Source organism: Pelophylax lessonae (assembly GCF_965119305.1).
Source record: "Pelophylax lessonae genome assembly, chromosome: 4".
Lineage (NCBI taxonomy): Eukaryota > Metazoa > Chordata > Amphibia > Anura > Ranidae > Pelophylax > Pelophylax lessonae.
Window position 1 is genome coordinate 497,373,460 of NC_138771.1, and position 15,288 is coordinate 497,388,747.

Here is a 15,288-nt window from a genome sequence, read left to right on the forward strand (position 1 = left end):
CTCTGTGCCTTTTTTGTGCAGGTAAGCCCGAACTCAGCACTAGCTGCTGGAAAGCCGCGCTGACAAGGCAAACCCTGGACTCTAGTGCATTGATCCTAGAGAGTGAAGCTTGGTATACGGACCATTCAAGAGCACCGGTTACTTCCCACTGCCAAGTTCTAACTAAACCACCTACAATCGGAAGGTTAAAGTTTGTCTCCAGCGAAAACGTATTTTCCGTTTTGGATAAAGTAGGGAAAGGTTAATGGCTTGTTCACACCACCAGTTGCACTAAATGTACAGATGTTTTGTGTGCTGCGTGGAAACAATGTGGATGACTGTGTCGCACCAGGATGCACTAAAAAAGTACTACATTCAGTACTTTTTTCAGAGCACAAAAACAGAACATCTCATAGGGAACAAGGTCAGTAGATCTAACAGATTGTACAGTCAGATTGTTAGAAGTGTAGTGAGTTTAAGCTCATCTCTAGTTACAAGCAAAGGACGTGAGAAGGGTCATTAGAGTAACTACAACTACTGTTTAAAAAAAACAACATCCTGCTTGTTTTATTAATTGAGAGATCTAGCATCACACTGAGATATTATGAAACACTGAACTCCAATCTTTCTCCAGATAGGTCCCCTTTGAACCCAGGAGCAATGAGTTAACAGAGGAATTAGATGGTTGCGGTCATTATTGTGCCTCCCGGTGTGAGTTTTATCAGTTATTGAGGTTTGGGCGTCAACCAAAGAATATGAGTTGACAGCCAGGGAGAAACCATGAGCCAGGGAGAAACCACGAAGATAACAGACCGATTCAAGTATGGCCAGGCCTGGCGGATGTTATATTATTATCCTAACCAGTGTTTCTCGGGAAAGAGGAGACATTATGGGAGTTTTAATTCTCACATGATTAAACTATGGAGGACTTAACAACATAGTGGATTTGGCGTTGCAGACAACACAGCAAAAATATTGAGGAGCGACATGTTCTGGGACCACCAGGAAATGCAAGTATACCAATAAGCAGAGTTGTCAAAATTCGGCTTTGAATGTCCAGAAGCTATGACTTAATCATTCCAGAAGAATAAATAATGGAATCCATTTTGTTTACATAAAACAATACCTATCGCCCAACTACAGTTTTTCAGTTTCATACAGTGGGGCAAAAGCAATAGAACCTTAGCAAGTTTATTTTAATCAAAGGTTCAAGCAAACTCTGTGTACCCTTTATCAGGGTTTATTGTTTAAGTAGAATACAAACAATTTAGAGTCTGTATCTTGGAGTCACAAGGTTGTTATTCACTATGGCCATATCAATCAGAAGCTGGTTGTTGCAGGTATACTAAACGCATTATACGTTATCCAACAGAGCCAGGAGTGTCAGAAAGCATCAGGAGTAACCATAAGCTTATAGCAAAACTGTTCAGCAGCTCTGATTAGCATTGAACAATCCGCTGATTAGAGCTATTCAACTAAAAATGTATCCCCCCTCCACCAGTGCTTCTGACATTTCCTCCAGTTTTCCGCTCCACATACCCCACCGCCACTCGAATTACCCCTTCCCATTTCAAATTGATCCCCGGAGCACCGATTCTTTCTACCCCCATCCCCCCAGCACCAATCCGGGGGGGGGGGGCACTAATCCACTGTGGCTTTCGTGCAGCTGCCACCTTCCTCTTCTCTGTCCACCCACCAGCTTTAGGTGCTGCAGGAACCCAATACAGGGACAATACTGTATGCATATCCCCCGTCCCGCCATTCCAACCTGCCCCTGAAGTGAACCCCCCACACAGTTCACCTGTGTTTACTATGCTTCAGTTTGTAAAGGAAAAGGAGTCTCTATACAAAGACTCTATTCATTCATATGCATTGCATCTGAGGCTGCAGAGAAAGGGACTGAGGACTAGGTCTTTATTCCCTTTCTGTGCCTCAAAAAATGGACATCAGGGATCCATTTAGACCTTTGATATCTCAACAAAACCCCCCTCTACCACCCCCCCCTCCAAAAAACAATGACAAAATATTAAAAATAAAATTGTAAAAAAAAAAACCTTGTTCACACAGGGCATACTAAAGCATACACTCCTGACAGGTGTTCCATGTATTCCTTTGCAGGCAGTCAATAGGGATGTAGCAACTGCATGAACAATTTGACATCCATGTGTGTCCAGGTCTCTGAGCTTACACTGTCTGCGTTTGGGGCAGTACACCCAAACCCACAGGCATGTCACATTGGAAGCAGCAAATGTGCCTATGCAGCCGCTGCATCCCAATTTACATTAATGGGGATGCATGGAACATCTATGCATCCCTGTGCAGATATGCACAGCCCTCTATGGGCATACACTTTAGTGCACCTCATGAACGCGGCCTTAGTAGGAATCTAACCACTTGCCAACCGCTCACGTTGAGGGAACTGCGGCAAAGTGGCTCGTTAACGTCCAGCGACGTAGACCTACGTCGCTAGACAACGCCCCATTTCAGCGGCGCGCCGCCGGAGGCACGCTCCCGCTGTATTCAGACACAGCGGGAGTCGGGCCAGGGGAGGTCACCGCCGCTCTTCCTCGATCATCTGGGATTGAGTGCGGAAATCCGCCCGCTTGTGTAAACAAAGTGGGCGGATCTCCTATGTGACAGACAGTCACAGATTAAAGGATTCAGCATAGCTGAACCTGCGATCTGTGTCTGTGTCACACAATCCCCTCCCCCCACACGTCAGTAAGCATGAGGCATACAATTAACCCCTTGATCACCAATAAAGTTAACCCCTTCCCTGCCAGTGTCATGATTACAGTAACAGTGCATATTTATAGCACTGATTACTGTAGTAAAGTCACTGGTACCCCCAAAAGTGTAAAAAATGTCAGTTAGGGGTCCGATCCGTCTGCCGCAATCCTGCAAAAAAAAAAAAAAATCGCAGATCGCCGCCATTACTAGTAAAAAAAAAAATAATAAAAATGACAAATCTTGTCAAAACTAACCATAGTTAGTAAACGCAATAACTTTCGCGCAAACCAATCAAAATACGCTTATTGTGATTTTTTTTACCAAAAATATGAAATATGTAGCAGAAAACAAACTGGCCTAAAAATGTTAAAAAATTTTGATTTTTTAATTTTTTTTAAGAATGTTATATATCAGAATGTAAAAAAATGTTTTTTTTTTTTTTCAAAAGTGTCGCTCTTTTTTCAAAAATTAAAAATCGTACAGGTAATCAAATACCACCAAAAGAAAGCTCTATTTGTGGGGAAAAAAAGGACATTTAATTTGGGTACAGCGTCGCATGACTGCGCAATTGTCCGTTAAAATAAGGCAGTGCCGAATCGCAAAATATAGCCTGGTCAGGAAGGGGGTAAAATCTTCCGGTCTTAAAGCGGTTAAAAATACGCTCATTGAGGATTTTTTTGTCAGACATGTAGCTAAATACATTTTGGCCTAAATATATGACAAAAATGTAATATATTGGATATTTTTTAACTGTCAAAGTAGAAAATGTCAATTTTTTTGCAAAATTTTCGCTATTTTTTTATTAATATCGCAAAAAATGAAAAACGCAGAGGTGATCAAATACCACCAAAAGAAAGCTCTGTTTGTGGGGAACAAAGGACGTAAATTTCGTTTGGGTACAGGGTTGCATGATTGCGCAATTGTCAGTTAAATTCGCGCAGTGCCAAGTTGCAAAAAGTGGCCTGGACGTAAAGCAGGAAAATCCTCCGGTGGTAAAGTGGTTAATAGAAATGTTGTAAGTTATGTTATGTTTGTGTGCATTAGTAACACAAGTACTAGTGTATTTTTAGTGAAACTAGCATTTTGATAAACATTTGCACAACTATGGCAGGGTCTAAAAAATCTGTAGCACATTTTTTTCATTCTACAGGTCATGTGCTTTCAGAAAATGTATGATTTGGGGGGTCTTTTACAAACTCTGAAAGCTGTAAGTGAAAAATGGAAACACCTAGATTTTTTAGAATAAATGGTTTTAATTCACAGTTTTGGGCACCTTTGTCACCATTTCACAAAAAAGTGAAATTTAAAATTTACAAATATAAGTTAATATTTAATTTAGAACAGTTTTAGCTTTTATATTTAGTAGGAATTTAGCAGGAATTTTGAATGTTTTGCCATATATGTATCCACTACTAACGATTTTAGTGCATTTTTTAGCGCAAATAGCAATTTGATAAACATTTGTGAAACTATTGCAGGTGTTCCGTGAGAATTACCTACCCGTGAGAAAAACCTACCCCTCGTCACTTCCGGTACTCCGCACTGTATGTAATGCAGCGGGTACATTAAAACAGCTGTGCTGAAATACGAGTCATCTCCGCTCCTGTCCCGGTCACTTCCCTGCTCTCGGATAGTAAATATAAAAGCGGCGGCGGCTGTATGAAAACATAAATCACGGAGCCGAAAGCCGCTTTTATATTTACTTGCCGAGAGCAGGGAAGTGACCGGGACAGGTGCGGGGATGACTCGTATGTCAGCACAGCTGTTTTAGGTAAGTGCCGCGTCGGTAGGTTTTTTTCACGGTACACCGTGATCGTTTTATACTAGTGCGCATGCGCACTAGTAAGCTCCTCTGTTCTGCCATTAGGTATCCGGCGCTCTGAGCATGCGCACTGCTGCGCTGCTCAGTTGCTTCTGGCCGGAAGTGACGAGGGGTAGGTAATTCTCACAGGGTAGGTAATTCTCACGGAACACAGGGCCTAAAAAAATCAGTAGCACTTTTTTATCCTACAGGTCATGTGCTTTCAGGAATTGTATAGTTTTGGGGGTCTTTTACAAACTCTGAAAGAAGTAAGTGAAAAATTATAATTTCCAGATATTTTGAGTAAAAAAGGCGCAATTGAAAATCTACAAATATTTGTTATTTCGTAACTCAATACAGTTTTAGCTTTTATATCTAGTAGGAATTTATCAAGAATTCTTTACGTTATGCCATGTACATGTACAGTATCTCACAAAAGTGAGTATACCCTTCACATTTTTGTAAATAATGTGACAACACTGAAGAAATTACACTTTTCTACAATGTAAAGTAGTGAGTACAGATTGTATAACAGTGTAAATTTGCTGTCCCCTCAAAATAACTCAACACACAGCCGTTAATGTCTAAACCGCTGGCAACAAAAGTGAGTACACCTCTAAGTCAAAAAATAATTGAACAAGCTGAAGTTAGAAGCTGATTAGTTACCATACACAGCTGCACCAGATCCTAGGTGCTCTAGTTTTAGTAAATCTCCCCCACTGTCCTGAATTCCTGTCCTGAAAAATCAATCCCTCCGCCAGTGTTGCCAACTGTTAGTATTTTACTGCCAGCCAGTAAACAACAGGAGCTTTTCTCCTGCCAGTAAATGCCAGTAACAGGAAAAAAGTGCCAGTAAAAAATATGTCTGACACTGCTCGGAATTGTGCATACGCAGTTCTGGTCTGGAGCAGGCCAAAACCATCTACGTGCCTGTGTTCAGGAGGCGCCGGCGGGGATGCCTGAGCGTGTCTTGTGATGTCAAGGGAACAGAGCGGCGCGACCGGACTCTTGTGTGTGGGTCGTGTGCGGGTCTGCAGGTCAGGAGTAAGGCAAGCTGGGAGCGGCACTGTCAGTGCTGTTTGGACTGGAATGGACTAAAGGGACCACCTGGAATTGAAAGAGACTGACTCAGGAGGGGACGCGTCGTGTCGGTGAGGTGTCATCATCATCATCTGTGCTGCTGCAAACTGCTGTCAGTTTCACTGTGAGAGTCAATTTCATGTGTATGTCTGCCCATTCTAATTTCTATAATAACTGCTGTACCTGAGCTACTTACTATATAAAAAATAAAATAAATATGTATTTTGCTTTAATATCTACCTTATATAACATTGGTAATTACATATTGTATTTGTTTGTAGTCTAAATACTGAAATTTTCATTTATAACTGTAATTTTGTAACTTTTGGAAATGACAGTAAGAACGTGGCTCTGCAAGTAAATTTTGGGTGTCATGTCCGTAAATTTCAATCTGGTAGGTTGACAACACTGCCCTCAGCTAATATGATGGATCCCCAAATTGAGTTTACATACAAATGTATTGTCCGTGCTTAAAGTTTAGCCACCTAATTATAAACAACGGGACTGGAGTTGACCTGTGGGCAAGCACAAATGTTTTCGGTTATCCACAGATGTCATCTACTCATAGCCATTGTTTGTGCTAGTCACTGTCACCTGACTCCAGCACTGAGACTCTCCAAGGCGTCTGATTTCTCTGACCCTTGATGACCTGAAGCAATTAACGGTTTTGACACAGTAGCAGCTTTAACTGTCTTACAAGGGGATAATAGAAGTATGTACACAAACTGACCACACCAAGACACGCAGGGACGCCAGTCCGGATGCAGGTAATGCCCTCTAATTCCAGGTGTCGTGGGATTACCAGGGGGGTCACTTACTAAAAGCAACCAACTGTTTGGAATGTTTTGTCACTGCAACACTTGGAGGGGGCACTGGGGTCATTTTTTTTCTTACCAGATAACTATCTCTGCAAAGAAGGATTGGCGTATGACAACAGTACGGTCACTGTACTCAGGAATGTCACAGTAATCCCATAATGCAGTGTAAACAATATCACTTCCAGCACAGGGGCTTTAAAAAACCTGCACCTACACTGGGAGGATTTTTTAGTCCAAGAGTGCAAAATAAACAAAAATTAGATTTTAAAAAATGTTCACCTTCAGTGCAAAACGTAGTACCCTTAGGCCCCAATTGATTAAAACTGGCCTTTACGCAGGCTACACAGACACAATGTGACTTCTCTGCAGGTGCATGGCCCCAAATGCAGACTGAGTTTGAGGGCATGCACCTATACTTATGAATGTCAAATTTGGCACAGCAGCTGTGTCCATGCAGCCGAGGTGTCCCAATAGACACGAATGGAACTGCCTGCACACGAATGCAAGTAACGCCTGTGCATCCCGTGTGAGCAAACAAGACTTTGAATGGATTTTTGCTAAGGTACACCCATAGGAACGAGGCCATATCAGCCGTACACAAGGTACCTGTGCATATTAACTACAGAATCCCCCCTTCCCCTTCGGTTATGGAGATGAGGAAAGAGGAGAGTGTTCTGTAGTCCTAATACACCACTTCCTGTCTTTGAGTCCCAATGCTGTTCCTCCATAGAAACCGTACAAAACGAGTAAGTATTGTAACCCCTAGGACAAGAAGTGTGTTACTTGTAGAACACCAGGCAAAAATAAAGAAGAAAGTCTAAGATAGGAAAATTAATTCAGCCACCACATCTAAAGATTGGAATGCTGCAGTAGATTACATTTTGTTGTTTTGGGGTTTAAAGCAGAGTTCCAGCCTTTTTATAGTCAATTTCTACCTTTTTTGTAGTCTAAAACCTGCACTTCAGTCCAATCTCGCCACGGCGAGGTTCATCATAGCTGTGCCATCAATCCCAAAAGTCAATAGGCATCTACCGATGCTAGCATCGCATTATTTCACAACCGGAAATTATGCAATGTTAGGTGGTCGCTATGGCAACCTGCTAGACACACAGTAAGGCGTGATTCATTCCCGCTGCGCATGCACGAGATCGAGAGGTGCATGCTGGGTAGCCAGATGCACCTAATTCCGGAAGAGACTCTCAGCGGCTTCAGATGCCCACAATCAGGATGGCTGTGTGCTGAATCTGGAGTTTCTCGTAAGTAATGAAAGGGGAACTATGATCAGAAGCAGTACAAAAGGACAACACATGCCGATGTACAATCTACGAGCAGTGAATGTCAAGGGGGTTATTTTAAATAAATAAATAAAAAAAATGTCCGGAACGTTTTAAATACACTTTAAAAGAAAAAACTAGCCCTCCACCCAAAATAGTTTGCTATATGCACTACATCCCAACAGCTGCCATCTGCCTCCTGGCCCACCCTATGATTACTGCAAACAGTGTTAATCCCCCGAGATTTCGCGCTTTTAGCAAGTATGCTCACCATCTATACACATCCACCTTACATAATACAAAGCCCCAAGAACTGGAAAGCTGAGGCTTTATATATCCATGAGCAACTACCGATGAGCAACACTGAGACTGTATGCTAACGGAGTTTGTATTTGAATTACAAGTGCAACAATCCTGTGCTTATCCTTTTCTATCTAAAATCCATGGAAGGGTCTTTAACCTTATACAGTATCTCACAAAAACGAGCACACCCCTCACATTTTTGTAAATATTTTAATATATTATTTCATGTGACAACACTGAAGAAATTACACTTTGCTACAATGTAAAGTAGTGAGTGTACAGCTTGTATAACAGTGTAAATTTGCTGTCCCCTCAAAATAACACACAGACATTAATGTCTAAACCACTGGCAACAAAAGTGAGTCCACCCCTAAGTGAAAATGTCCAAATTGGGCCCAAATAGCCATTTTCACTCCCCAATGTCTTTTTAGTTAGTTTGTTAGTTTTACAAGGTCTCAGGTGTGAATGAGGAGCCGGTGTGGTAAATTTGGTGTTATCGCTCTCATTCTCTCATACTGATCACTGGAAGTTCAACATGGCACCTCATGGCAAAAAACTCTCTGAGGATCTGAAAAAAGAATTGTTGCTCTACCTAAAGATGGCCTAGGCTATAAGAAGATTGCCAAGACTCTGAAACTACACTGCAGCACGGTGGCCAAGAGCATACAGCGGTTTAACAGGACAGGTTCCACTCCGAACAGGCCTCGCTATGGTCGACCAAAGAAGAAGAGTGCACATGTTCAGCGTCATATCCAGAGGTTGTCTTTGGGAAATAGACGTATGAGTGCTGCCAGCATTGCTGCAGAGGTTGAAGGGGTGGGGGGTCAGCCTGTCAGTGCTCAGACCATAAACCGCACACTGCATCAAATTGGTCTGCATGGCTGTCGTCCCAGAAGGAAGCCTCTTTTAAAGATGATGCACAAGAAAGCCCGCAAACAGTTTGCTGAAGACAAGCAGACTAAGGACATATATTACTGGAACCGTGCCCTGTGGTCTGATGAGACAAGGATAAACCTATTTGGTTCAGATGGTGTCAAGCATGTCTGGTGGCAACCAGGTGAGGAGTACAAAGACAAGTGTGTCTTGCCTACAGTCAAGCATGGTGGTGGGAGTGTTATGGTCTGGTGCTGCATGAGTGCTGCCGGCACTGGAGAGCTACAGTTCATTGAGGGAACCATGAATGCCAACATGTACTGTGACATACATGAGGCAGAGCATGATCCCCTCCCTTGGGAGACTGGGCCGCAGGTCAGTATTCCTACATAAAAACACCATGTCTCCCCCCAAGCACTGCCGCACTCAGAACTTTGCGGCCAAAGGAGGCATCTGCCGATGCTGAAACATCAAGTTAGTAAATTCTGTAAAGGTGTGCAGGGACGACCAGGTCGCCGCATTGCCCAACCGGGACACCTACGCCTGATGGCGAAAGGCCCAAAACGCACCCTCCGCTCAGAAGAGTGCGCTGTGACAGGGAAGGGCGGAACCCGACCCCTAGGCGAATAAGCCTGTACAATCATCCGTCTGAACAGACAGGAATGGTTGCCGCAGACGCAGCCATACCCTTCCGAGGCCCTCAGGAAGGACAAAAAGAGAATCCGACTTTCTGAAGGATTCAGCAGACGACAGGTAACCCTGATCGCCCTGACAACATCCAAGGAATGCGAGGCAAACTCCGTAGGAATGCGTAGGATTCGCACACAGTGAAAGCAAACACAATGTACCCATGGAGATGGATGTTAGACACCACCTTCGGAAGGAAGGATTGATGAGGTCGCAAGACCACCTCATCCCTATGAACCACCAGGTAGGGGGAGTGGCAAGATAGGACTGCCAACTCCAACACTCTGCGAGTAGATGTGAAAGGCAACTTTCCGTGACAGTGCAGCAGAGGAATATCCCGGATGTTCTCAAAGGGAGGACGTTGCAAAACGGACAGAACCAAATTACAGTCCCAAGGGGTTAAGGGCGCCCTCCGAGGGGGGCCAGATGACGCACCCCTTGAATAAAGGTGCGGATCAAGGAATTTGACGTCAAGGGGCACTGGAAAAGAATGGCCAGCGCAGACAACTGACCCTCAACAGAGATCAGTGCAAGACGTAGGTCCACACCGGATTACAGGAAGGCCAACACCCTCACCACCGGATAGTAATGAGGATGGAAACCCAGCGATTCGCACCAGGCAAAGCAAGCCTTCCAGGTACGATAATAAATCTTACCGGACGAGACCTTCCTAGCTCTAAGCAAGGTAGGAGTGACCTCCGACGAGAGACCCCCGATTTCTCAAGACCGAGACAGACTGGGCGGCGTACTAGCGGTCCGCACAGACATCAACAGATCCACTTAGACGCCAAGGTCGCAAGTGCACAGTAAGGGAGCCCATGGCAGAGGATTCAGGCGTACCTGAACCCTCCACCAGCACTGGGGGGGAACATGCTGCCCTGGGATTCCAAAAACGAAGTGAAATGAAGTGATGTTGTGCCGCTAGAGGCCCAACAGCGGCCTGATCCAACCAAAAATGGCCACCAATAGAAAGTAATGGGGAGACTTCGGAAAAATGGCCGCCGAGCCCTGCACAAAAACACAGTGCCACACGCAAGATGGTGCCCGAAGGGCACAAATTACACTAGAAAATGGCTGCTGACTGCCCTTAACTGAAGCCAGAGCCAACTGCCCACATCCAAAATGGCGGCCCCGCAAATTTTACAGCGCGGCGGCCTCCAATACCCATGTCTGTCCTCCAAAGTGACACACACACTCCCAAGGGGGCTCAGGAACCCCTGCACACCCCCCACAGTGCGGTATGACCGCAGATAGCACCCCAGCAGGAACCGTGAGGGAGACACAGGGACCACATGGACAGACATGAGGGGGATCACACAGACTCTACACAGACTTCCAACCCCAGGAGAGAAGGCCCCACACACACACCCCCAGCAGACATGTCACAGACAGAGGGGGTAGCATGGTACTCACCGATCCATGCGATTTTGTGGGTGCCACTCTGCGACGGGTAGCCTCCCACCCCGGGTGGTGTGGGTGCCGTCAGCCAAAACAGGATGTTTGCCACATGCGGCTTATCCTAGCAAAGTGGCCACTTTGCGGGCTTTTGTCTCTGAGGACAGGGACAGGTCGTTTGCGAGGCCAGGGCGTACGCATAGCCTGCTAAACGCTCTATGGCGGACTGGGATTCCGTTAGGCTCTAGTACAACCAGTCCGACTCCCAGCTCCGCAAACGCTGTAGTCTTCTGAAGTCTGAATAACTAAGCGCAGGAACAAATAAAAAGCTATCAGTGTAAAGAAAAAACACTTAGCAGAAATAAAATTAAAGGGAAAAATAGAGAAAAGGCTGAGACTGTAGCCCCAGCACAGGGAAGCCTGCCTACTCCTATCTAGGCAAAAGACATACTGAATTGGGAATTAGGCTAGCCGGGGGTATTGGACCAGAGGGACAGCCCCCTGTAGGTGTATCTATGTAAAGTTTTGTGTTTTTAACAGATCTTCTGCCTAGCTTACTCCTGTGGATAAGCGGTCAATACCCATTGGTGAAGACTATATGTGGGGCGACGACTGTCAGAGGACGTAAGAGAAAAAATAATTTTAAGATTTTTGGATAGCAAAGGGAAGGGTTAACACCCCTGTAATAGGGATGCACCGATCCGATATACGGATCGGATAACGGCGCCGATATGGCCATTTTAGATGGATCGGTAACACTGACCGATCCACTGGCCGATCCGGCTTTTGCTTGGTAACGGCTCAGCCATCCCTTACTAGGTGCAGTAGTAGTATGGGATGGGAGCCGCTACTTCCGGTATAGGTCTGGCTCACAGGCGGAGTGATATCAGAAGCACGCCGCCTGTGAATGGAGGAGCCATACACATGAAGCAGCGGCTTTGCTCTGTACTGCAGCCGCTTGCTTTGTGTGTAGCTCCGGATCGGTTCCGGTATCGGTATCTGCGATTTCACAACGCCAGATATCGGTATCGGGTCCAAAAAAGTCGGATCGTGCATCCCTACCCTGTAACATTTGTTTTGCTGTCTGTGTCCCTGTTCAGAAGATTTTACATCACTTTTTGTCCCTATGATAATTAGTTTTGAAGAATTTGGGTTTTTAGGAAAACAAGGATTGGTGATAAACCTTCAGTGGAGACACATTTTTCCTATGATAACTCTTCCAGGAGTGACTTTCCCTTCCTAGGCATAGATTTCCTCTCACTTCCTGTTGTCTCCCTCGTTTGTAAGTCGGATGTTTGTAACCCGGGGACCGCCTGTACTGTCGAGACAAGGCATCAGCCTTAACATTCTTTGAGCCGGGCAAATAGGAGACCACATAGTTAAAACGAGACAAGAATAGGGCCCACCACTTGGCCCGACGGTAAATCAAGATGTCGTCCAAATAGATTACCAGGCATTGTTACAACATATCACAAAATACATCATTGATGAACTCTTGGAAGACAGTGGGCGCATTGCACAAGCCAAAGGGCATAACTAGAGATTCGTAATGACCACTTCTGGTATTAAATGTGGTCTTCCACTCATCACCCTCCTTGATCCTTACAAGGTTATACGTGGCCCTTAGGTCAGGCTTGGTAAAGACTGTTGCTCCCTTGAGGCGGTTGAACAATTCAGTAATCAATGGAATCGTGTATACATTCTTAACAGTGATGCGATTGAGTCCCCTATAATCAATGCAAGGTCTCAATTCACCCCCCTTTTTCTTTACGAAGATAAAACCGGCACCTGCTGGAGAAGTGGACTTGCAAATGTGCCCCCGGGCAAGCGCATCCGCATCATACTCCTCTATGGCCTTATTCTTCGCAACCGAGAGAGGATAAACCCTGCTATGAGGGGGAATGGCACCAGGTTGCGCGTCTACGGCACAATTATTCAGTAGGCTACACTGAATCCAAGGAGGTACAAAGTACCTTAACAGGCCCATGGATACAAACAGTGCCACACTGTGGAGACGAAGAGAGGATCTCGACCGACTGCCAATTAAAGGTCGGATTGTATTTCTGAAGCCAAAGGTACCCCAAAACAAGAGTAGTGTGGGGACGAAATAAACTGGAAACAGGTCGACTCCCTGTGAACAGCCACTATTGCCATATCAACCATAACAGTCTTGTGGGTAACCTGTGCCAGTTGCAGCGGTCTGCCATCAATTGCCTCGATAACAAGTGGAGAAATACGAGCCTGCAAGGGTATGGAATTCATAGTAGCAAACGTACTGTCAATAAAATAACCGCCAGCACCGGAGTCTACCAACGCCTGAGAAACCACTGAACCCACTGCCCAGGAGAGGACAACTGTGAATAGCGGTTTATCTGTACGGGAACCCGGGGACTAGGAAATTCAACCCAAGATCTGCTCTCTGACATGACCTTAGGTGCCAGCGTTTCCCAGACAGGTCAGAAAAGATTTAATGAAATGCTCACCAAGACTGCAATACAATCCCTCCTCCTGGAAATTTTCTCTGGTTTTGCCTTTCATGAGTTTGTTCTTCCATGTGCTCCTTGCTGTGAAGGCCAGTTATAGATGGGGGCAGGAGGCAATTCTTCATAGACAAATTGTGGTTGAAATGATTTTTTGATTGCAAATGGGGCACTTTTTTTTTGTTAAACCTTGCCATAATTTAATCTGAACTCATCTCCTTTCCACTCTACTCAAACACTTTTCTGACTCCAACCAGGAAATACCAGCAGAAATAATCTTACAAGACAAGTAAGGCACATTATTATTTTTTATCTATAGTAACATACTATTAACCATCTATGAGCAAAAGGCAGACATTTATATTCATAAGCAAGAGCAAAAGGCTTCATGTACACGGCCACACAGCGCGCAGAACCTGCGTAATGGCGTTCCCAGGACCTACTTACACCACGTACAGCCACCTATTCAGATGCAATAGAAGTTGACTGTACATGGTAGTGCGCTGGGGGCTGCATAAAGCACCTGCATGCACAATGACTTATACTCCAAATGCAAAATATCTGCATTTGGGCATACATCCGTGTGCATGTGGGTTCTTTACACAACCCCTGGTGAACTACAGTGTACAGCTGCCCCTAATGTGCCGTAGTACACAGTGTGGGTCCTGGGAATGTCATTACGTACGATCTGCATGCTGTACAACCATGTGCATTAGGCTGAAATCTAGTTTTAAGTAATGCAAATAATAGACCGCTTTCTGTGTTGTCTCAATAAATCCGTCAAGTGCGGAGAAAACCTAGACGCCAAATTAATTTTAATGCAAAATTCTAGAACGTGTCTCCCAATTTTTTGTGACAGCTGCATTCTGTCTTTGCCTTGTATAGATTATATAGTTCCAGCAATGAATCCCTAACACTGTTTCAGTGTCAGGTGTGAACATGCTCATTGACAGTTAGTGAAAAGCTGTGCAGCATTAGGGAGGGATAAGTAGGAAACAAAAGCATGGTCACATAGAAAAAACACAAACGAAAAAATGTTGTTGTCAAAACCTGTCCTTGGTCAATTTGAAAGAGAAGCATCCAAACTGTGACTATGTTCTAGTGAAATGTACACTGAATTTATTTTACCAGAAAGTGGAAGTGCATTCTAATGCCAAGCTTTTGGCAATGAGACTGTTCATGACTTCGGTAACAAACCAGAGGTTGCTTTTGACTAAGGACCAATCAAAATTGAGACTTGAAATGTACCAGATCCACTCACCGTGATGTCATGCTGTGCCAAGCCATGTGTCCAGAAAAAGGAAAAGCAAGAGAGAGTTGGAGAAACAGAGTTAGTGAACATGGAGAAAGGCTATTAATAACAAGAGAGACATTCAGAGGAAACAGAGCGAAGACAGCATACCACTCATTACATAAATTCATTGTCAAGGTGCCTGCCAATAAAATGACTATGTTAAATTTAGAAACAATAGTCAGACTTGTTTGTCTATATGTTACTTTGAAAAGCTGAAATCTGGGCAAACAGAGAAACCCGCAGATGAAATGCATGCACGGAAACTGCTAAAATATGTTTAGGTTGTCCACCCAGTCTATACATTTAGACACCTGTGCCAGAAAGCATAGCTAGGTTAAGACCTTAACTTTATCCCCTGCAATTACAGCTTGGTCCACATCCCACCCACAATGAGGAGTGGCAGCATAATGATGAGATAAGCATGTTCACAGCGCAGTGCAATGCAACTGAGCCTGGAAGGGCTAGTAGTGCTTTCCTGCTATGCAGGTGAACAGATGAGGATAAAGCCAAACTTTAGAAAGGAGAAAAAAAAATCACTGAGCACCACCGCATTGCAAGGCTTAACTGCTTTTTA

General features: G+C 44.5%; 1 protein-coding gene across 13 annotated transcripts in view; it reads right to left on the reverse strand.

Moving 5' to 3' along the window:
• The window catches only part of ERC1 (ELKS/RAB6-interacting/CAST family member 1), a 468,899-nt gene that overhangs the window by 206,707 nt on the left and 246,904 nt on the right, over positions 1-15,288 (reverse strand). For 10 of the 13 annotated variants that reach the window (XM_082255727.1, XM_082255726.1, XM_082255724.1 and 7 more), the window contains one exon: positions 14,682-14,693. The exons of the other annotated variants lie outside the window; for them this stretch is intronic. In XM_082255727.1, coding sequence (XP_082111853.1) covers positions 14,682-14,693 — 12 coding nt within the window. The remainder of the gene's footprint in view (positions 1-14,681; positions 14,694-15,288) is intronic. 13 annotated transcript variants of the gene reach the window in all.